This window comes from Protomyctophum bolini (genome assembly GCF_963924005.1).
Source record: "Protomyctophum bolini genome assembly, chromosome: 21".
Classification (NCBI taxonomy): Eukaryota; Metazoa; Chordata; class Actinopteri; order Myctophiformes; family Myctophidae; genus Protomyctophum; species Protomyctophum bolini.
In genome coordinates, this window is record NC_137882.1 from 31,832,998 (window position 1) to 31,857,658 (window position 24,661).

At 46.0% G+C, this 24,661-nt stretch overlaps 1 protein-coding gene across 2 annotated transcripts in view; it reads right to left on the reverse strand.

Moving 5' to 3' along the window:
* The window catches only part of tnikb (TRAF2 and NCK interacting kinase b), a 70,233-nt gene that overhangs the window by 21,375 nt on the left and 24,197 nt on the right, over positions 1-24,661 (reverse strand). Inside the window, exons 6-21 of one of the 2 annotated variants that reach the window (XM_080794247.1) lie at positions 24,502-24,592; positions 23,639-23,769; positions 23,201-23,255; positions 23,029-23,107; positions 21,599-21,774; positions 20,413-20,494; positions 19,614-19,812; positions 18,674-18,790; positions 14,516-14,746; positions 11,586-12,146; positions 9,971-10,138; positions 8,753-8,998; positions 6,926-7,026; positions 6,467-6,567; positions 5,406-5,485; positions 333-514 (exon numbers count right to left, since the gene is read on the reverse strand). In XM_080794247.1, the coding sequence (XP_080650373.1) occupies positions 333-514; positions 5,406-5,485; positions 6,467-6,567; positions 6,926-7,026; positions 8,753-8,998; positions 9,971-10,138; positions 11,586-12,146; positions 14,516-14,746; positions 18,674-18,790; positions 19,614-19,812; positions 20,413-20,494; positions 21,599-21,774; positions 23,029-23,107; positions 23,201-23,255; positions 23,639-23,769; positions 24,502-24,592 (2,600 nt within the window). The remainder of the gene's footprint in view (positions 1-332; positions 515-5,405; positions 5,486-6,466; positions 6,568-6,925; positions 7,027-8,752; positions 8,999-9,970; positions 10,139-11,585; positions 12,147-14,515; positions 14,747-18,673; positions 18,791-19,613; positions 19,813-20,412; positions 20,495-21,598; positions 21,775-23,028; positions 23,108-23,200; positions 23,256-23,638; positions 23,770-24,501; positions 24,593-24,661) is intronic. The other variant, XM_080794248.1, reaches the window with a different exon arrangement.

A 24,661-nucleotide genomic window follows, 5' to 3' on the forward strand; every position in this document is an offset into this window, starting at 1 on the left:
TTTAAGTTTAAAAAAAAAGTTTTCTTTCTATTTTTAAGTTAAGTTTTGTGTGTGTGTGTGTGTGTGTGTGTGTGTGTGTTTTGTGTGTGATACAGCTGCGGCCTCTGGTGGCGGGTGGGTGGTGTTACAGCGTGACACACACAGACAGACACACAGACAGACAGACATTTTAGGCCAGATTCTATATTAGTGCTCACTGCGTTCACAATCACTGCGTTCGCAATGACACACAGCAAAGGTCGTCAGGATCGGGACTCGAACCCGCAACACGCTGTCAGTCTGCACCGGAGCCTAGCCCACACACACAGACACACACACAGACACACACTCACATGATGCGAGGTATGTCGCTGACGGCGACGGTCCCGTCGTTGTTCCCGCCGTCTCCGTCCTCGTCCTCGCTGCTGTGGGACTCGTCGCTGGACGAAGAGTAGTCGGTCACTTTGACCGGCGCGCGGCTCGTCTCCTCCCCTTGGCGCAGCTCCCTCAGCTCCTTCGCCAGAGCCGTCAGGTCCTGGAGGTCACAAAGGTCAAAGAAAGAAAGGAGGTTCAGGAGAGGATGATGCTTGCGATCATTTTGTTTACCATTATGACATTTCAGCACTTAAAGTGTTAACCCATTCTGAACGGGCACCCATTTTGGTGTTAGCATCATGTTATGCTTTAGCTATTGAAAAATAGCAGATCTACAAGCTCATAGCGCGCCACCGAGTGGCGCGCTACGAGCTTGTAGGTCTGCTATTTTTTTTAAATCGAAGAGCGACAGACATTTTTAGAATCTGATCTCAGGTCAGAATGGGTTCATCAGACCAGTGTGTGTCCTAGTGGAAACCTCGTATGAATCTGATCTCAGGTCAGAATGGGTTAAAGTGTTAAATGCAGCGGTGGACCAAAAGTACTCGACTCCAGTACTTGAATCAAAGAATAGATTACTGAGTCCTGGTCAAATATTACTTCAGGTGAAGTACTTTCTTGAGTACTTGAGTACAGTCAATGACAGGTGAGAATTATCAGCCTCATGGCTTGAATTCAAGTTGTGTTGAGTTAATTCTTCCAATTCTTGGAATCCAGCTGCAATAAAAAGCCTTTCATAGTCCTCAGAAGTAGCTATAGGGCTTGTATTTAACTTGACCGACAGGTTGCTTATACAGCTAATACAAAAAATATAAAATAAACTACTAGGTACGGGCATGCGGCTGGCTCGTAGGCCATGGCCTATAGGGCGGCAGATTGGGGGCAATGTGGGCCATGGTCATTTTTCTGCTTTCTACACATTATGAAACTACAGAATGTTAAGCTTTCATATGATGTACAGTATATTGTTCATTGAAATTGGAAAATATTTGAAAAGGACATGACCCTTTGAAACTTGACTTTAAAGCTACAGCCTTCATAGAAAAAAAGAAATGCATCAATCTGTATGAATAATGTGATACATTTGCCAAATGCAATATTTTATTCATCATGACCTTCATTTTAGTACAAATGAATACTTTACTTTACTAGTGTTCAATTATCTTTACAAGTAAAATGTGCTTATACTGTCGAGTTTATAAACACAGCTTTCTTTTTAACTGCGTGAATAAACCTTCTAGTCTGGACCCGAGTTGGCTCTGTACTTGGACTGCTTTCTTCTGCCTACAACAAATCTCTTCGACAAAAATAGCAGTACTAGCTTGTCGTGAGCTTGTAGATCTGCTATTTTTTGGCTAATGCCCCCCCCGCCCCCCTGTATAAGGGTGTTAGGGTTAATGTGGTTAATGAACAAATAAACAACAACAACCACAGTGTCTAGTCACTGTTACTTGTTACAAGGGGACGAGATCCAAACAGGAAGAGGAAGAGTCAAGGGCATATAAATCCCAGCATGCCTCGGTGGACTGGGGGTCAGGGGTCAAGGGTTAAAGGTGAGGTAGATTCCACATAGATGAACAGATGCTCCTAAGAACGAGGTGCCATTCTCAGCACACCCATGTGACTCGCTCACGACCACACATGTTTGGGATACTTGTACAGTACGCTTAACCGCATACTAAATTGAACTACGGTTTCCCAACAGAAAATGTACAGGTTTACAAGCTCACAATGCACCGTGGTGGGACATGTTGTGAGCTTGAAGATCTGCTGTTAAAAAAAAACAACAACGTTTTGAGTTAATGTCAACTCAAACGCTTATTTCTTCCAGTCAAGCTGTGTTTTTTTTTTTTTGTAATTACCTGGCTGGGACTTAAGTGAACTGATAAACATTTTGGTCACAAAATCACTTTGCTGCACTAAACCACTAAACACAAGTGTGCGCATTCCCAAGCAGACGTGTTTTATACATCAGTGGATCTCAAAGTGGGGTCTGGGGATCCCCCAAGGGGTCCATAAGGGGGGTTCCCCCCGGCTAAATGATTTATAGTTAGAAAGCAAATGGACCCCTTACTGGTCTGTAACTCTGAGAGTGTATACAAATGTATACAAACGCCATGGCCTATAATGCCTACCAAACTGCACCCTGGGCAAGACCTACGCTGTAGAGGCTATCATTTGTTTCCGGCGGAAGTTGCGGGATTTTAGCAGAAGTATCGCCCATAAGGAAATGACGTTGATGCTTTTACAAATCAGTTTACATTCTCTGCGAATGAAACAAGTGTTGTGATTGGGTCGGGGAAAATATCGTATCCGGGGGGAAATACATTTGACGGATGTATACCGGAGGATACATCCGCGCCGATAGCTTCTCTGCCTTACGTTGTGTGACCAGGCTTTTCTTTTCGCAGATAAGTAAGTATAAGCCTGGGACCGAGGCTATAACCAAACTGGGGGTCATCGAAATTAAAAGGTTTGAGAACCACTGCTTTACATCACACACCGAGAAGCTCAGAGGCCGCTTGGAGGACCATATTTTCACCACAACATACTCATTTCTCTCAGGTCAGCTGACCTGCATGGGGCTACTATAGCTCTCCCAAGCATTCTAGACATAAATACGTAGACATCTCATTGAACACATCAACAACACCACCCAGGCCCGGCGCCATGGGGGACCCTTAACTCATTCTGACCTGAGATCAGATTCATACGAGGTTTCCACTGGACACACACTGGTCTGATAAACCCATTCTGACCTGAGATCAGATTAAAAAAAATGTCAGTCGTTCTTCGATTTTTCAAAAATAGCGGACCTACAAGCTCGTAGCGCGCCACTGAGCTTATGCGCTATGAGCTTGTAGATCTGCTATTTTTCAATAGCTAAAGCATAACATGATGCTAACACCAAAACGGGTTCCCGGTCAGAATGGGTTAAACGGACCCCCTTGACCCCCTAGCCAAGATTTTCCTATAAACAGCTATAGTGTAGAAGATTGTGTCTTAACATGAACATTAAATGCCATTGACAATGAATGGGGAATTTACGTCATATGTGTCTGAGCAAATCGCACACTTACACAGAACGCACCGCAGACATGCGCCGAGCGCCCTGCATGCAAATGTATGGCTGACCCTACTACTTATGCAAATGACCCCTACACCGTTGTCTCCTCTCGCCCCGGCCTGACACCATGACCCTCATAATATGCGGGGGCAGCTTGCCATAACTCCACTGCAAGAAATTGACTGAGACTAAAAGTTTTTGTCATCACCATTGTTGTTACTATCTGCATTTGTAACAAACCGAACCGTGTGAAAACTGCCTGCATAGAACTCACGTGTTATCATTTTAATTGTGGAGAGACCTCCTACCTCATTGGGCATACATACGTTAGAAGGAATGGCTCTCCCTAGTAGTCCAACGAACAGCAGCGACCATAGAGATATGATGGTATCTATACGTTTATATAACTGTATGGTCCCGAGAACTACACTTAGGCTCAGGGGTGCGGCTGCACCTTTTCTGTCGCAGCCCCATGGACTTTATCTTTTATGACCAGTGTCAAGACTCTCTTCTATTCACTAATGACTAGCATGTGAAGTGAATCCACCTGATATGGTTGAGGACATTATATGAGCCCACAGAGGTTTTGCAGGACGCTTTACTCTGCAAAGTCCATTCGGCATTACAGAGAGGCCTGCAGAGAAGACGGCCATTCAAGCCGCAAGCTAAAGCTGCAGAGAAAGCCTAGAAGATGGCTGTGGATCAAGAGAGGGCTGATCCGTGGCTCGCTAGCTGGGAGGCGAGCCAGCTGGGCCTGATCATCCCCGGGCAGTGTCTCCTCATGGGGCGAGGGTGTCTCTGATGTTGAGACCCAGCCAGGATACATCACTGACGGTGTGACCGCAGACAAGAGCATGCTGGAGATGCTTCTTGCATACTTATTTGCATTTTATTGCTTATTTGTGCCTCTGAGCTGTACAGTATCAGTCTCGTTGTTTAAGTCTATGGTTATTATTACCTCATGTTCAGTATATATTGGCCAACGAGATATATTTTTAAATGTGGTTTATATATAAATATTGATTTGATATAGGGTGGTGTAGGGTTTGAATGCCTGATTCATGCCGGATACATGTGCATGCGTGCGTGCGTGCGTGCATGCGTGCGTGTGCGTGTGTCCGGTGCCTTACCAGCTCCTCCAAAGCACAGATGAGAATGGGTGAACGTTGACAGAGAGAGACAGGAGAGTAAAAGGGCCAGAAATAATGAGAAAGAGTTTGAAAAGTTGCAGTTGCAAAATGAGACAACTAGAAATATGCTCCTTGGAGCACAGGTCTCCGCCAGGCCAGGTATAGCAGAAATCAATCTTAGCTAATCAGGTGAAATATACAAAAGTGGCTATAGAAATGGGTATATATATAGATAGATATATCTTACAAGCTCATAGCACGGCCATGCCATGCCTTTGGCCTGGCGGAGACAATAATAGAATCTGCTCAGAACACCTGACTAAAAACATACAGCATGATTACTAAAACCACCCAACCACATCACTGCTTCATAAACCTATTCTGATCAGAGAGACAGAGAGAGAGAGAGAGAGAGCAGGGTGAAGGAAAAGTTCCACTAACCTCATCTACAGCTTTGTTATAGCTCTGAAGAATGGAGAGAGAGACAAAGAGAGAGAGAGAGAGAGAGAGAGAGAGAGAGAGGAAGAAGAGAATACATAATGGAGGTGCAGAAGGTACAGAGTGAAGAGAAGAAAAGAGGAGAGGAAATGACAGGGAATGTTATGTCAGAGACAATTTGCCAATCAATTTGGTAAAAAAAAAGAAGCTGAATCTGGCTTGAGAGATTAGGTCAGAGATGAGTAGATGACAATGATTCTGAATGCGTGCGCGCGTGTGCGCGCGTGTGCGTGTGCGTGCACGCGCGTGCGTGTGTGTGTGTGTGTGTGCCCGCGTGTGCGTGTGTGTGTGTGCCCGCGTGTGCGTGTGCGTGCGTGTGTGTGTGTGTGCGTGCGTGCGTGCGTGCGGGTACTTACTGCAGGTCTACTAGGTCGCAAAGAGTCTCTGTTGTCATCTTTGGTCTCGTGAGAAAGTGCTGTCGAACCATCAGCCTTGACTGAATTACATGAACGCACACACACGCACGTGCACGCGCACACACACACACACACACACACACACACACACACACACACACACACACACACACACACACACACACAATCACCATTATTGTTACTATTTAAGATTTATCATTAAAAAAAATCTAAAAAATAAAGGTTTGGTTCTTTCTGCTATGTCAAGTGTTTGTACAGTATGTGTGTTCTGCATACACAGCTGCTGGGTCACAATAAAGTACTATATATCATATCACGATCATGTAATAATGACGCATAGAGAGGAGTTTGGGATAGCAGCAGCTAGATTGCCATGACAACAGATACAAAACAATCCCACGTGCAGCAGCAACAGCAGCAGCAGCAGCAGCATTTCACCTTTTCCCAAACCATAGACAACTTTTCTTGTGACTATACCGCACCGTGCTCTGACTTGTGGCGCGTTTACCCGTTCAAATCACATTGTAGAAATAAAGGTAATAATTTTATTGTTTTTGTCTTTTTCTTTGAGTTATGTTTTGTCTCATTTTATTGTAAGTCTCTTGTTTGTATGTTTTTTGCTATTTTTTGTCCGATCTGTAATTTTATGGTTAATAATTACTGAAATGCCAAAAATCATAATAAACAGATTAAAAATAAATAAATAAAGGTAATGGGTCGCACACACACCAAGACTGCGATTTAGTTTTTATTCTTGCATGCAGTGTCGATTTCATTGACTAAAACTAAGACGAGGAATGTTGGTCGACTACCTTTTTCCACTGACGAAAACTAAATGGAAGCTAAATAAAAACTAAGCTATGATGACTAAAACTAGACTAAAATGTTAGGAAGGGACTAGTGGACAAGATATCTAATCTACAAGCCGATCTACGAGCCCAAAAAAAACTGTCATTACAATGGCATCAAGCTACAGCATAGGGGTGATGGAGTTAGATGGACTGTAGTAGGGGTGATGGAGTTAGATGGACTGTGTTTACCTCGTTCAGAGCTAGGGGTGCTGGAGTTTGATGAACTGCCGCTGCTTGTCCTCTTCAGGGGCGTGTCCATGGAGACATCGGTCCTCCTCAGGTCAGGGTTGCTATGGTAACACACGCACACACACACACACACACACACACACGCGCGCGCGCGCGCACAGAGCACACACACACACACACACACACACACACACACACACACACACACACACACACACACACACACACACACACACACACACACACACACACACGTCGATTGAGAGATAGCAACAGGGTCTCAGTCAAGGAGGAATACTGTACGGGAAATCCTTTTGAAACATGTGTGTGTGTGTGTGTGTGTGTGTGTGTGTGTGTGTGTGTGTGTGTGTGTGTGTGTGTGTATGCGTGCGTACGTGTGTGTGTGTGTATGCGTGTGTGCGTGCGTGCGTGGGACAGCGTGTTTGTGGACGCGCGTACCTGGCTCGTATAAGGTGCGCTCCATGGCGAGCTCCCAGACCATTGCCCGGGGAGTTTTTCCTGACCAGGGCAGGAGAGATGGATGTTGTTCTCTGTGGTACCTACGGTAAACGCACAAAAACATTAAGACCATGTGCATCTGTTGCGCTTTCGTTCTGTTTTTTTCCTGAGACACAGGACAAAGAAGGAAGACAGAGGAGCAGAGGAGCGACATGCAACGCAGGCCGCCTAGATAGAAAAAACTATCAACGCCAGAAATTATTTTTAATAACCAAATGAAAAAAGACTTCCGCACTGCACCCACGTACTTTACAAGAAGGTGCGTGGGCGACAAAACAGTAGGTGAGATGAATCTGGAGAAGATTATACCCACAGACTGCCACAGTGCCACTTCAAGACAGGTTTTTATAAAACCAACAACTCGTGTAGACCTTTCTCAGGTGCAGGTAAAATCTTTCCAGATTAATCTCACCTATACTATAATTTTTTATAACTAAACTGGACATATCAGTTTATATTTATTAAAATGTAAGTTATTATTATATTTTTGACAATTAAAGGGGCCTTTTACTTTAAAACACTTCTGGTCAATTGTGTCTGCTCAAGACTTAAGTGCTTGATTAGATCAACGTGCAAAACACACTGAACTTCATTCTGCATTTTAACCACGTCATAGACCCATTTAATACGCAGGCACGAATGTAATTAAGCGACATAAAAAAACTGTCTGGGTTGCACGTAAAAGCCTGAGTGAGTGGACGTAAAAAATGACCCCAAAATGTGAGTTTATAAAGTCAAAGCAAAGTGACTTTTCACACAGAAAAGTCCTTCAGGGGGCATCAGACAGTTCACCATTCACTATACTAAAGGCTAACGGTGGCTAAATACAGTACATAGTATAGTAATATAGTACAGTATAGGCTACAGTACAGGCACAATCACCCTGGTTAGGGTCAACTATACAGTACTCCATGTAGCCAAAGTGCTAGCATGGGAGTACTGTATATGCGTGTATGGAAATACCACTAATAGCACTAATAGCAAACAATCAGCAAGCTTGTAGATTTAACATTTGTGAAAATATTCTTTAGTTTTGTATTGCCTATAACCACTATAGGCAATACAAAACTGAAGAATATTCAAAATGTTCACAAATGTTAGTATTATAGTATAGTATAGTATAGTATAGTATAAAAATAAGTGTTTAGCAATTATCCTAAAAAGGGCCCTTGCAAGTCTAGTGCAATTATTTTAATGGTCAGTTTTTATGCATAAAAACACAACTATTTAACTGGTTGATGATGCACCATCAAAGCCACTTGTCAGAAAACAATTTCAGACTTGAGAGGTCATAGATTTCTTTTTTTTCATGCAACAAAATCGGACTCCGATGTGCAAGAGGCCCTAAAGCCTTCAGGCGCCGCAATTCTGCACATTCCTTGCAAGGAGATCTGGTCCACAAAAACCAACAGGTTGGTTCAAATAAACAAACAAACATGCGCGCACACACAGACAGACAGACAGACAGACACACACACACGCCCAGTCGCCCACTGCAGGCACATCCTGAAACCTTGTACTGTATACTGGATGCAATTTGCATCCATTGGATTGTTACGTCATGAGTGGGGTCCTGTTTTTGGGTTTTTTTTAATCCGTAGACTTCGCTGGCCACACGACAAGGTTTCAGCCAGAGTGTGGTGATATACAAACATACACAGTGTCACACACACACACACACACACACACACACACACACACACACACAAAGAGGTCAAAGCATGCAGAGAGAGAGAGAGAGAGGGAGAGAGAGAGACCGAGAGACACCTTGGGGGGCGTGTCGTCATCCTGCCTGAGCCAGGAGGCGGTGGGTGGAACGAGGCGCAGGAGGGGGAGGGGCGGAGGAGCGGGGGAGGGGTTGTTGTCGGAGGTGGGGTCCGAGTTCTGGCGGGGCATGGGCGGCCGCGAGGGCGACACCGAGGCCGAGGAGGAGTGGGAGATGGCGGCGTGCGGGTCGTGGAGCGACTGAGACCCCGACAGGCCGTGGTTCTTCACCTGCACCAGGTGAGCCATCTGTGGCGGCCCGGGAAACCCATACCCGACATCCACCAGAGAGACCCCGGGAGGGAGAGGGTCCCATGATTGGATGGACCAGGGGGATCAGGGGGGTTTTGGGTTCACACGGTGCAGAAGGTTAAGGAGTCATGGGGATGGAGAGTGGGGGTGGTGGTGGTGGGGGGGGGGTGTTGTAGCAGGAGGTGCAGAAGGAGGTGCAGCAGTCAGCAGTGCAGAAGGAGAGAAAAAGAAGGAGAGAGGGGAGGGGGTTTCAGGGTGAGAAAGGTTTATGTTGGCGAGGAGAGAGTGTTTGTTAAGTTCGCATGAAACACATGTTATGCATAGACACGTGTAAGCATTACACATACGCACGCACACACACACACGCACGCACACACAGGGATATATCACACAGCACACTTGAGCAAGGGAATAATGCCCCTGTACCGTCCGCCCAGGTAAAGTAGCTGAGGTATTCTATCATATCATATTCTGTCATATCATCATATTTTATGATATCGTATCACAAGCTGACGTGTCGATCAGCTCGTCTGGTTGCCGGTACTAAATTATCAATATACTTGGGAGGCCTGGATGGCATCAGTACGCAATGTCTACCGATATCAGTACCTGTAGCCACCAGTCTATGACATCAGTATTTCTAGTCTGTCCATCGGTACCAGCGTTACGTTCTGGCTATAGTATAGCAGCGAGCCACGTACAAGAAGGAAGCATTGAAATGCGAAATGCGAAATGCTGGCCGCTCGTAGGTACTGCAGCTCGAGCGGCACTGGGTCATAGATAAACGCGCCGCCGGCTATATTTATATTTCCATGAATGGAAATGATGAACAGACGCCGTTTCGCAGCTTTCAGGAGGTCGTAGTTATACAGACTACTACAATATAGCATTTAAATATTGCGGCGATATAGTCTCTGCTTTTGAGGGGGGTTCAAATGGTTTAATGTGATTATGGATCAGAGCGCCCACCTGTGGCTCAACGGAGCGATGCATGGGCGGGGTCCGGGACTGCTGGATGCCCCCGCTGCTGAAGGACTCGGAGCGGGGGGGCAGGGATGGGTCGGAGATGCGGTTGGAGGCCTTGTGCTGCAATGCAGGAGAACTGTGTCGGTTCATCATAGAACCACCATCCTCCGCCTGGGGCACGCACACACACACACACACACACACACACACACACACACACACACACACACATATGCAAACATGTAAAACACACACTTGTGTAAATGAGTACACACACACGTGTGTGTGTGTGTGTGTGTGTGTGTGTGTGTGTGTGTGTGTGTGTGTGTGTGCGTGCGTGTGGTACGCTCATGCATGTTATGGCTCTGTCTCCAGAGAGAATCGGACTGTGACTAAAATAGTTGCAGGTGGCCTACATTTCTCCACCAGGGGGCAGACCTGGACACCTGCCCAAAATGTATGTAGGCGTGCATGACTGCATGTACTGACTGACTGACTGACTGACTGACTGACTGACTGACTGACTGACTGTCTGTCTGTCTGTCTGTGCACGTGCGTGTGCGTGTGTGGCGCAGATTTACATGTGAGGAGGAACATACAATATGTAGAGGCCTGGATTTAAACTATCAAAGCAGTCCCATGCTGCGCTGAGAGATATAGAGATATGGAGCAAACATGGTACACTGCACTTATTATAAAACAGTCTCTACATTGTTGAGAGAGAGAAAGAAAGAAAGAAAAGGGAAGCCTGTTGGAAAATACACAACAAAGACCAGAAAATGATACAAAAAGTTAGTTAGTTAGTTAGTTTCATTTATTGTCCACAACGTGAATGTCACTGGAAATGATTAGTACCCATTAAAAGTGTCGCAGCACAGAGGACTCAAGACTCATGCGATGAAGAACGTTAACTCTAAAACATAAGGGAGAGAGAGAGACCCAACAGGAACATTCAGAAAGAATTAGATTAGGAGAGTTTCCCACGGCCGACCACGCCTGCATTCTCACTTTGGATCCGCGGGGATCCACTGCACTCCTCGTGTGAATAGATGTGTTTCTACACGCAGAAATGTAAAAGTAGGTTAGACATGGAGCGGGTTTGGGCCCCGTTAGAAAATATGGGGAGAATATGGGGAGCCTCATTGGCATCACAGACGGGAGGTCTGAATCAACCTGGCCAGGGAGAAAGGAGAGATGGAGCCTGTTAATGTTCAGAACCCACCACTCCTGAGTTAGTCGGTGAGCTCAGAGACACAATGAGAGATACAACAAAGCAGTGTTTCTCAACATCAACAGGGGCCCAAATGATTGGGTTTGGGTCAGTAACTGGTTAAACACCGAGGATTTTATAGTGTTGACTTTTATCCCAAAGACAAAAAATCACTGTGATGAAGTAAGGGATTAAACAGATTTAGCAAACAGATTAATGAACAGAATCAGAATCAGAAACCCGAACAGGGCTGCCAGGGTTAGTGAGTCGATCCGACTGCACAGAGAACGAGAGTAACGGTCAAAGCGGAGGGATGAAAAAGAGGAAGGTCTGTGTGTTAAAGCAGGGAAGAAAAAGAAGACGAAGGGATGGTTTATAAAGAGACCACGTTTCTCCTCCTCCACTGACCCGGCGTCCGGGGCTGCGCCCTCTAGAGTCCGGACTGCTCCTCCTCAAGGGACTCGTGCGCCGGCGCACCATCGGCTGACAGTCCGGACTGCTCCTCCTCTGGTCCGGACAGTCCGGACTGCTCCTCCTCCCGGGACTGGTGCTCCGGCGCGCCATCATCGGCTGACAGTCCGGACTGCTCCTCCTCCCGGGACTGGTGCCCCGGCGCGCCATCGGCTGACAGTCCGGACTGCTCCTTCTCCCGGGACTGGTGCGCCGGCGCGCCATCGGCTCACAGTAGGCGTAGGTGGGGTCGGGGGCGGGGAGGGACGCGGCGAGGTCGGGGGGGACGCAGGTGATGCGGATGCTCGGCACGTGCGCCTCCGACGTCATCTGCCGCTGCCGGGCGGGGCTGACGTGGGCGGGGTAGGAAGGGGGGCGGCGGCGTTGGCGGGGCTTGTAGCCGGGCAGCATGAGGAGCTCGGAGAGGTCGGGGGGGGCGGCGGCCTCGCGGGGCCGGTTGAAGGAGTGGTGCTTCTTGGGGGGGATGCGGGGGGAGTTGCTCTGCGCGCGACGCATCACCTGCAGGGTGAGGTGAGCCGTTACACGTGTCGTACGTCCTCTGTGTCGTCAGAGCTGTCGGACGGACACCTAAACCTCGCCATGTCCAAACTGTTGTTGTTTTCAGGAAATAATCTCACGCACCTGGCGTTCCAGTGGATCTAATGTAGTTTTTAAGTCACAAGCTTTTGTTAATGCTTTTCATTGGCTCGATATTTATAGATGGCACGTACAAACTTAACCACTTTCACTTTGTGTTGTGACTCTGAGCCTTCCTTCTTAAAATGTGGTCCCCGTTTGGTTTTCCCTGTACGCCAAATCTCTTCGCCCCCCAAAATAGCAGATCTACAAGCTCACGACACACAGCGTTTCAGCTAGTAGATCTACTATTTCCACAGAACGTTCAACGCCAGAATACGTGGTTAACGTTCATTATTGATAATAATAATAACAAGAATAGCTTGAATTGATATAGAGCCTTTCATGAACTCAAGGACACAACCAACAAACAAACAACTATTTGCCTGAGAGATGTTGGATTTTGGAAAAGAAAAGAAAAACCCTGACGGTTTCTTTGGTTGAGTAGGGGGCAGTGGTTGGACATGGTTTTCCTTCAGATGTACCTGGTTGGGACAAAAAACTTCAACAAATTCAAAGTTAAATGAATGCTAAATGGTTCAGTACTTCCCCACTGAGGCCCGTCATCTGCTTTCTGTTGTGTTAGAACCTCCAATTCATCAAACATGAAGGATGACACTTGTGAAGTGAAGAGAAAGGCGTCAAGAGTTAATAAGAAATGATCAGATCTCCCCTCGGAAACTGAAAAATAAATGACGGTAAAATAATACTAATGAAATGTTTATTTACACCACCTGGTCCCCAGCATACTGGGCAGAGGCAGTGCAATTATATCCTGAAAGACATGACTTCTTTGAAATGAAAGGCATTAAGATGGTTTATCACTTCAATAAGAGGCAAGAATGGAATTTACTTTCATGTCGGAAGTCATGTTGTGAGCGTAAAGCGCCACAGTTCTGCTCTGTTTTGCTGATGCAAATCACCTCCGAAATAGAAAGGGACTCATTACGCACATGCACTCACGCACGCACGCACGCACGCACACACGTGCACGTACGCACACACACACACACACACACACACACACACACACACACACACACACACACACACACACACACACACACACACACACACACACACACACACACACACACACACACACACACACACACACACACACACACACACACACACACACACACACAGGAGTAATTTCAGTAAACAGGTTGAAAGTGGTCAATAAGTATACGTTGCTTGCAGACAAGAAAACGTGTATCTGTACAGCGACGATACGCAATACGCATGCACGACACGTTGTGTGTGTGTGTGTGTGTTGGTGCGTGCGTGCGCGCGTGCGTGCGCGCGTGCGTGCGGTACCTCCCTACAGGAAGCACAGGTTTGTCAATGGCAGAGACTGCAGCATTCTAAATGAACAGCTGTTTGTGCACTCGTGGGAATTTGTGTAGGTGTGTGTAGGCACACGCACCGATTCGTCTGTGTGGGTGTGACTTTGATTGCAACATGCATTCTTTTAGCTGTCAGTGTTTGCACTTGCTTGTCTTTCTGTGTTAACACACTCACATGTATGTGCAGAAATCACTGAATTAGTACACACTAGTAGCAGTAGTAGTACTCATACTAGTAATTACGACTAATATAGCATTGGTGGACTGCAATAGTACAGTGAAGTACATTTACTTGCGTAATGTATATTTGTTTTATTTGTTTAGTATCTGTAGTGAACACAGCAGATCGGAAAGCTAACAACAACGCATGGCCTCGTGATGCGTTGTTGACTAGCTATTTTCACAATTATTGATATTTTTCCTGGATAATCTTAAGATTTCTTTGGGACTACAGTATGTCTCCTCGCTGGCAGGGCGAGCCGGTAGGACACCACAGCAGGGACAACACAAAGAAATGTGCATGCGTGGGGAGGAACTAAGTGGCAACGAGGACTAAATTGGGGGAGAAAATGGTCTTAACCCATTCTGACCGGGCACCCATTTTGGTGTTGGCATCATGTCATGCTTTAGCTATTGAAAAATAGCAGATCTACAAGCTCATATCGCGCCACCGAGTGGCGCGATACGAGCTTGTAGGTCTGCTATTTTTGAAAGATTCGAAGAACGACTGACATTTTTAGAATCTGATCTCAGGTCAGAATGGGTTCATCAGACCAGTGTGTGTCCAGTGGAAACCTCGTATGAATCTGATCTCAGGTCAGAATGGGTTAAAAGGGAAATAAAAGAAAAAAAGCAGTAGTAGTAGACAGTGATAGTAGGCGTCATGATGAGTGTTTTTTCTACCTCTTTGGCCCAGGCAGGCTTGTTGTCACTGTTGACAGGGATCCCCAGGGGGATCCCAACAGGGGCCTGGTCTTTGTAATGGTACAGTTGCTTCTTGTCCTGCGGGGGCCTGGGGGTCTGATCCTGCTGCTGCTGCTGCTGCAGAGACACCAGGTAGGCTCTCTCCTGGTGCAGCTGCCTCTGGAGACGCTCCGCCTGCCGCTGCTCCTCGATCTGCTTGCGTTTGTATTCCTGCAATGCAGTGCAGCGCAGCGCAGCGCGCACACACACACACACACACACACACACACACACACACACACACACACACACACACACAGGGGACCACAAGTTAAAAATACACTGGAATTGGGGCATTCTATAGTGAATCGGCCAGCGGGCAGCACGTGTAGGACTGCGATTGCAATGTCCAGGGTTTCAAATGTGGTGGTGGTGGTGGTTTAAATTCACACCCCCACAAACAAACAAAGGGAGACCGGCACTGTATAATGCAAAATAATAGTTTGAATGCCTACAGACAGCTATTTATTTGACAACTCGAGCACGACTATATACAGTAGGCCAAGGTGTAGGTAGGCTAAAGATTATATATGCACCAATAGCTCAGCTGATGCCCTTATGCCAAAAATCACAACTCACCGCACGGCACATTATAGACCTTTTCAGGCAGCCACATTGACATGAAATACTAGTTTAAACACAGGTGTTACCAATGATAATTAAGGGGAGTATATAGCAGAGCCTTTCCATTGAGCCATACAGTAGCTATACGTTATGACCAGAATGGAACAGAACCTTAATTAGTAGAATCATTAGACCCTATCATGTTTATTGGCTTTCTGAGGGGGCAGTGACCGTTTGTATGGTACATCCCCCTCACTTTGGAGTTATTGACAGGAATTTCCGGGATGACGGTACTGTATATCAGAGTGAATAATGTATCCTGTGGACTGAGATGTTCATTTCATTTCAGCCGCCTATATCGACCGGTACGCCTATCAGTTGTTGGACCATTTGTTACCCTTCTCTGTGTTCTAATGTGGATGTCTGTGTCTTGGCTAAGTATTATGAAAAGGACAGAAAACCCTGCATATGTTTCCTCCGACATCAGGCTGTCCAAAAGGAAATGCCAGTTTTTGCATAATATTTGAAAATGTGAATTGTTTGTAAAATATGAAAGATCCCCCCCATACAATGATTTCCTAGACCAACTTACGAGCCATTGTTCATAATTTAATTTGTCAGATGTTTATTGAAGAGACGTCAACATACTAACTGCATAATCTGTGTATGTGTGTATTGTAATCCATTTCTCTGTCACAGAGATAACTCAAAGTTCATATAGGATTTGGTTAATTTGAGTTAAGGGGAAGCGCCAGGGGAAGCGCCTCTCTGAAAATATCTCTAGGGTCTTTTGTTGGTGCTGTCTGGAGTCTGGACAAGAATGATTCATAGACCTTAACTACTAGTGAAGTGCTCAGTTCATTACAATGGTCCTCTGTCGAGAAGAATGGAATGACGAACATGCAAAGAAATTGCCACGCAGCCAATGATGCTGCCAACTGATTGAGGGGCTTATATAAAACACCTCTGCTCTGCAATTCTGTTGTTTAGACTAGAGTGAACCTGATGAGGTTTAGTCCGTTTAGTCAATGTTTTTTCAGACCAAAGACCTCTTAGCTGAGAGAGACTATTAATTAAAGCAGGGACCCGGGGCACACTACATGTAATAATAATAGTGAGACAAAAACCTTCTTATCAAACAAACATTCGGTGGTCTTCACGCAGTGGCTCTGAGGTCCCGGACCCCCCGTTGAGAACCCTTGGTGAACCTGATGAATGTGTACAGCAAGTGGAACAAGTTGTTTAAGCGTGCACATGCATGGAAAATGTAATGAAAGGTGAAACAATTCATCTTTCTTTGTGTGCAGTGAAACTCTCCGTTTATAGACCTGGGTTATTGTTTGCATCACTGAAAAGAGAGCGTGTGTGACTGCGTGTGTGTGTGTGTGTGTGTGTGTGTGTGTGTGTGTGTGTGTGTGTGTGTGTGTGTGTGTGTGTGTGTGTGTGTGCGTGCGTGCGTGTGCGTGCGTGCGTGCGCGTGTGTGCGTGTACCAGCAGTAATGCTTGCTCCTGCAGCAGTTGTTGCTGCAGAATCTCCAGCTGCCTCTGCTCCTCCTCCAACTGTCTACGGATATACTCCTAAACCAATCAGCACGCCGGCACGCCAAGAGGAGCCACCACCAATCAGAGTGCAGAGAGGCCCCGGAAGAAGGGAACCAACCAGAGTCCCAGCAACCAGTGACATCACCAGAGGAGGAAGATAGCGGTGGTGGCGAAGGGAAGCAACAGCGAAGCAGCAGGACAGTCAGACACAGTTAGAGAGAGAGAGAAGAGGTTGAACGAGGCCAGATTAGACAAGACCGAATGACCCAGAGAGAGAATAAAAGAGATACATTTGAATATAGAGAGGACAGGTAAAGAAGCAGTGGTGGATTTTTTTTACATAAATATACAGTAAGTAAAAGTGGCAATACCAACCAAAAGCCCATTCAAAATTGTACTTGAGTGAAAGTACAAATTGAGTAAAAGTAAAAATGTCAACAATTTCAACAAAAAAATGTCAACATTTTCAAAGGTTTTCTTTGAAAATAGCATATATCCACGAGCCCACACAGCACGCGTTGATCTGCAGTTTTTGAGTATAACATTGAGGAGCTTGAGTGGTTAATGTATGAAATCTGCAAAGTGAAGTGATCTGCAAATCTAAATCCGATCAGAGCACTGCAGAAACGGTCCACTGAGCTCCTTGTTAACCCATTCTGAACGGGAACCCATTTTGTGTGTTCGCATCATGTTATGCTTTAGCTATTGAAAAATAGCAGATCTACAAGCTCATAGCGCGCCACCGAGTGGCGCGCTACGAGCTTGTAGGTCTGCTATTTTTGAAAAATCGAAGAGCGACTGACATTTTTAGAATCTGATCTCAGGTCAGAATGGGTTCATCAGACCAGTGTGTGTCCATGTGGAAACCTCGTATGAATCTGATCTCAGGTCAGAATGGGTTAAATTCCTCCACTCGTTCCCCACCTCCCTATTCTCTCCAGTTCTCCAGTAATTGTTCTCTCCTTCCATTTGTCCGCCGGGGATCCACTTGGCAACCTGAGTCCCACTGCTACTCCTGAACTGGGCTTGTTGAATTCATAATCAACATTGAATGTGCTGACACAGTGACACCTGTGCAGTAGAGACAGTTCTTGCACCCTGCCCAATTAAAGCTGCTATGAGCAATAATATGTCAACATTTTAATGACCTTTTTATTTTAGATTTTTTTTTGGTATTCAGACAGCCCGAATAAAGATTTTTTTTTCTGCGACGCTCTATAATCAGTAGAAAGTAAAGTGTCTCTTATCTTAGCAGGGCAGAGGATGACAGATCGTTATAGCAAATGTGCCTGGTGTGACGGTGTCAATGCCAGGCCGGTTCATACCGGTTCAAAGGTCATATCCAACTCTTAAGACAAATAGTAGTAGCTTTGTAGCTTGCAGAAAAGTGGCTTGGCAACAAGTATAGCTTGGAAAGTTATTCCCAACCTTTTTCTGGATCAGGGTACACAAAATCATTTGCGTGCAGAGCTTTTGTTTTCTCTCCACAATTTAGACTTTATGCCAATTAATCCCAAATTACATTTATGTGTTGTGACTGTTGTCACTGCTGTTGTCCCCAGCGGGAGGACGTAGAGCCTTCATCCTATATACTCTCCTGCTGACAAGTCGCCCCAGCCTGTAATATGTGCGGTGACACATACTGTCCCGAACACGGGCCAATTGTGCTGTTCGTATAAATGCTCGACAAGGCACCACGGTGGATTCGAACCCACAACTTCTGCGCTGGTGGGCAAGGCACTTTACCACCCTTTCACCCGAGCACCCTATGTTTATTTTAATGATCAATCAAATCGATTGTGTCCCGGCTTGGATCAATGGCACCAATGTAGTGTTCCTTAACTTAAATGAAAGAATATATTATTTTGATCACACCGTCCACAACTGTAACAAATACAATGGTCATTTGTGTTATAGTTGGTGGTGGGGACTCCGTGGGGATGGTGGTATAGTGGCGAGCGAACGTGTTGTTGTGAAGAGAGGAGTTGCTACCTGTTCTCTCTCGGCGAGCCTCCTCTCCTCCTCCCTGCGAATCTGTTCCATCTCCTCGTAGCGCCTCCTCTGCTCTCGCTCCTGCTGTTTACGCAGCTCGCGCTCTCGCCGCTGTTGCTGTTGGTGGAAAAAGAGACAGAAGAAGAGGTCAGTCCACATGTCAGTCCACTCCTCTGGGGGAGAAGGAGACAGTGTAGGAGAGACAGACAGCAGGAAAGCTGAGAGACAGACAGCGTAGGAGAGACAGACAGTAAGGCAAGCTGAGACGGGCACAGTGTAGGAGAGACAGACAGTAAGGCAAGCTGAGAGGGAGACAGTGTAGGAGAGACAGACAGTAAGGCAAGCTGAGAGGGGCACAGTGTAGGAGAGACCGTCAGCAGGAAAGCTGAGAGGGAGACAGTGTAGGAGAGACAGACAGTAAGGCAAGCTGAGAGGGAGACAGTGTAGGAGAGACAGACAGCAGGAAAGCTGAGAGACAGACAGCGTAGGAGAGACAGACAGTAAGGCAAGCTGAGACGGGCACAGTGTAGGAGAGACAGACAGCAGGAAAGCTGAGAGGGAGACAGTGTAGGAGAGACAGACAGTAAGGCAAGCTGAGAGGGAGACAGTGTAGGAGAGACAGACAGTGAGAGAGAGATAATGTCGGGGAGACACATGAGACAAGTGCACATTATCGTCGCTGTCTGGGAGAAACCTTGTATGTCCATAACTTAATCTGTTAATGTTTTTTTCCCCTCATAAATCAATCAATGCCTATTGTGTGCACCATATCATATTGTGCACCATATCATATGCCTGCAGGGTCATATGATATGCACAAGTATAACAATCATATCTAGTAACTCAACAATGCGTCACGTAACACGTTGCGACAGTCCTGGTTTTTCCGCCCGCCCGCCAGCCAAACCAACAATATCTATATTTGACTCCCGAGTCTCACCTCCTCCAGGCGCCTCCTCTGCTCCTTCTGCTCCTCGATGCGCTTCTGCCTCTCGGCCAGTAGTTGGCGCTTGTGCTCCTCGTTCTGCTGCTGCTCCAGCTGCTGCCGGCGCAGCGCCTCCGAGCGCTCCTTATTGGCCAGCTGCAGGCGCAGGAAGTTGCCCCGTAAGGTGGACTCCCCCGGGAGGTTGATGATGGAGCTGGATGTGAGGGAGTATTTAAGTCAATTTATTATTACATTAAAAAAATATATATATATTTTTTTTTTCAAAGATTTGAGGCACATTTTCACGATTTTTCAAAAATAGCAGACCTATACAAGCTCGTATAGCGTGCCACTCGGTGGTGCGCTATGAGCTTGTAGATCTGCTATTTTTCATTAGCTAAATTATAACATAATGTTTAAAACACCAAAAGGGGCCCAAAATGGGTTTTAAGGCATTCATTTTAAAACAACTACACACAACAGAAAAATAGACTAGTGTTAATCTCAACGCAAGACAGCAGACAGAATACATGGAGAATAAAATCAAGAAAGTTCTGCAAACGCTTGTTAGACCTGTTTCAAGCCTCTGAGTCATTTGAGTTATTTCCATATGGCAACATTATTATGAATTATTCATCTTTTATGAAGACTCAGGTCAGGATCTAGAAGACATTTTTAGACTAACATTTAATTTGATCTAGCACAGACAGACAGACAGACAGACAGACAGACAGACAGACAGACAGACAGACAGACAGACAGACAGACAGACAGACAGACAGACAGACAGACAGACAGACAGACAGACAGGTACCTGGGTCCAACTCCTTCTCTTTCTCTTTCTTCTCTTTCTTCTTCCTCTTCTTCACTCCCGCTGTACTCATACTCTGTCTCATCTGGAGGAAAACAAACGCACGCACGCGCGCACGCGCGCACACGCGCACACACGCACACACACACACACACACACACACACACACACACACACACACACACACACACACACAAACACACTCAAATCAATCATTTCTTCCGGTGAGTCATTCTCTTCTACCTGTCACTTTGGCAGATGACTGTGTGAGTCATCATGCCTTTCTGTTGAAGCGTGAAACATATTTGGTCAGCAAAAAACAGCTACTGCTATTCTGAATAGAAAACAATACCTGATTGAGATGCCCCAATCCTTTTTTTTTTTCTGCTTCTTTTATTTGGGCATGTAAATATGATTTGTTGGATTTCAAGATTCAAGGTTATACTTTAGCATGAGTTATATTTCCGTTTGCAAAGCATCGGAAAACTAAATTTGCGTTTCTCCTAAAAAGACTGAAAGAATGAACCGTGCAATATACTCAATATCTAAATCTAAACCAATACATCCAAAAGGTCAGAAGAATGCCATAAGCCGTAAGATATCACAACTTCCCGCAGTCGGCATGAATAAAAGCAACGCTTCTCAAACTTCTTCATGTAGACACCCATTTGAAAAGACTTTGTACCAGGGGGGGCCGCCAGGCCACAATAAGAATAATAAAATGTATCTAAATTTTCTCGTGGGGGGGTCCCTGGAACAACATATTTTCAGTTGGGGGTCGGCAGCCATTTATACATATCATTCTGGGGGTCCTTGACGTGAAAAGGTTTGAGCGCCATTTGACATCGTTTTTTCAGAATACTGTCGTGATTTTTAGATTCTCTAAATCATGACAGTATTCTGATGTATAAGCTGGTCCTCAAGTCGTATAACCCATTTTGGGGGCGGGAACCCCCTTTGGTGTTTTAAACTTTAGCTATTGAAAAATAGCAGATCTATACAAGCTCATAGCGCGCCACCGAGTGGCGCACTACGAGCTTGTATAGGTCTGCTTGTAGGTCTGCTGAAAAGTCGTGAAAATGTGGTGCAAATCTTTGATTTTGAAGATTTTTTTTTTTAATTTTGACGTCAGGCCTGAATGGGTCAATACTAGGTTATATACTGTAGGCGTGCAGGCGGACGGACTCACCCCTCTCTCCTCTCTTCTTCTTGGTGCGGTCGATGTGGTCTTTGAGCTGGATGCGGATCTGCCTCTCGTTGGGCAGGTCTCTGATGAACGGGTGCTTCAGCAGCTGCTCCGTGCTCGGCCTCTGGCTGTGACTCTTCACCAGACAGCTCTCTATGAACGACTGGAACTTCTTAGACCTGCATGTGCACACACATAGACACGTCTAGTATGAACGACTGGAACTTCTTAGACCTGCATGTGCACACACACAGACACGTCTCTATGAACTGACTGGAACTTCTTAGACCTGCATGTGCACACACACAGACACGTCTCAATGAACTGACTGGAACTTCTTAGACCTGCATGTGCACACACACAGACACGTCTCAATGAACTGACTGGAACTTCTTAGACCTGCATGTGCACATATATAGACACGTCTCGTACCATTAGTATGAGCCATGATGAATGAACCACTAGCTCAATGGCCTTGTGGTCAGCATCAAGGGGTTGGATTGGGGTAAGTATAGTCCCTGTATGACATGTCCAGGGGATGTACAGTATACCTGTACATCAAGCTCACATACAGTAGCCTCACGCTATACACAAACAGGAGATATAAGCTCCTGCTCCAATGGGCCTCATGTGCTCGGCAAGGCTTTACTTTACTTACTTATACACTGCTGGAACACCACTGTAGTGCCATATTTGCACACAAAAAAAATCGTGTGACTATTCTCATGCCAGACCCTTGAACTGAGGTTGAGCCAAGTTTGATGCGCTTAGTAAGCTAAACCAGTTTACTAAAAGGGGGGGGGGTACTGTACTGTACTGTACTGTACTGCACTGTACTGTACTGTACTGTACTGTACTGTACTGTACTGTACTGTACTGTACTGTACTGGCACAACCGAAAGCATAAAGTTAATACATGCGTGTGTGTTTGTGTTTGCGTTAGGTTGCGCACAGGGGGTGAAAAACAACCATGCTGTTTTCGTGCTCATTATACCCAGACACCCACCCAGCCAGCCAGCCACCCACCTATACCCACCGTAAGGGAGTGGTTGAACCACTCAACTAAAAATAAGAAGAATAGCCCTATTCTACAAAGTAATATTAGTCTAGCATGTTGTGTAACTATCGGCATGGCAAACCTGTTCAATAGTTATGTAGTAATAACTAAGTGTTTGTGCCAATATTTGAGAATCCTCGCAAGTTCCATTTGTGAAGTACACCACTGACCCTCTGGGTCATTTTAATATAGGATACTATGACGAGCACTCAGTCTTTCAAACTAGCTGTTATTCATTAGCCTATGCTGGAACCAGCAGTTGTGTGTGTGTGTGTGTGTGTGTGTGTGTGTGTGTGTGTGTGTGTGTGTGTGTGTGTGTGTGTGTGTGTTTGCGCGCGTGTGCATGCATGTATTCTCTCAGTTTCGGACGACTCACCATTTCTTCGACTTAAGTCTGGGGGCGGGGTTTCTCGGGATGAGGAAGAGAGCTCTCATTGGGTGCATGTCACACAACGCTGATGAGGAGGAGAGGAGAGGTTTATAGTCATTTAGCGTCAGTTCTGTTTGTGAAATAATGAGAGAAACGGCGGAGTTTGTTTGTCACTCACGTGGAGCTCCCTCGGCCATCTCCATGGCTGTAATGCCCAGTGACCACAGATCACTCTGCAGAGAGACAGGGAGAGAGAGAGAGGGGTAGGTACAGTATATACAGTAGGTATTATTGAGAACACCGTCAGGGGTGGAAGGAGTAAAAGTCCTGTATTCAAAATGATTGGCTGCAAAAGCAGCAAATCTACAAACTCACAGCCGAACGAAGCATACATCTACCTACTGTATAGTGGTTCCGATCCCCCGTAACTTTGAGGATGGTACAAATGGAACCAAATGGACCCATAAGGGGTTGATATCAAAATATCACATACAGTACATATACACAAACATAGACGTATGAGGCGTACCTCAAATATGTAGCTAATACTAGCATTAAACACACACACACACACACACACACACACACACACACACACACACACACACACACACACCTTAAAATCGTAGGTTGCATCCGGGTTCTCGTCACAGGCGATGACCTCAGGAGCCATCCAATATGGCGTCCCAATAAACGTGTTCCTCCGACCCACTGTACGATCCAACTGGGCCGATACACCGAAGTCCACTGGATGCGGCACACACGCACACACACACACGCGCGCGTACACACACACACACACGCGCGCACACACACACACACACACACACACACACACACACAACGAACAAGCAGTTATACACACCTCTGTATGTATCAACATATATCCTATCATACATATATCAGCTCTATATCAACATATGGAATCAATTCTGTACTGGCCATATACAGTATGGAGCGTGTCTTGAGTGTACAGGGTAGGTACCCTTAGGTTTGATTAGGTACCCTATTAGGTACCCATATCAAACCCTGATTAGGACATATGGAATGTCAGAACAGGTCAGCTCCATATATGGAGATCTAAGGGTGGCAGCGGGGGCAGTGTCTTAAGTGTACAAGGGGTTTGATGAGGTCTGGCCATATATGGTGCGTGTCTTGAGTGTACAGGGTTTGTTGAGGTCAGATCAACATATGGAATGTCAGAACTGGTCATATATGGTGATCTAAGGGTGGCAGCGGGGGCAGTGTCTTCAGTGTACACTACAGGGTTTGATGAGGTCAGATGAGGTCAGATCAACATATGGAATGAATTCTGTATTGGCCATATATGGAGCGTGTCACGAGGCAGACTGACAGGTTTTGCAGGCTTTCATAGTAAACTGCGACCTACAGTCGCAATAATATAGTGTGTGTGTGTGTGTGTGTGTGTGTGTGTGTGTGTGCGTGCGTGCGTGCGTGCATGCATGCGTGTGTTCTTACCAAGTTTGACCTCTGCATTCTCAGTCAGCAGGACGTTCTGACCTTTGATATCTCTGTGGATGACCTTGTGTTGGTGCAGATGAGTCAGACCCTACAGGCAGACAGACAGGCAGACAGGCAGGCAGGCAGGCAGGCAGGCAGGCAGGCAGGCAGGCAGGCA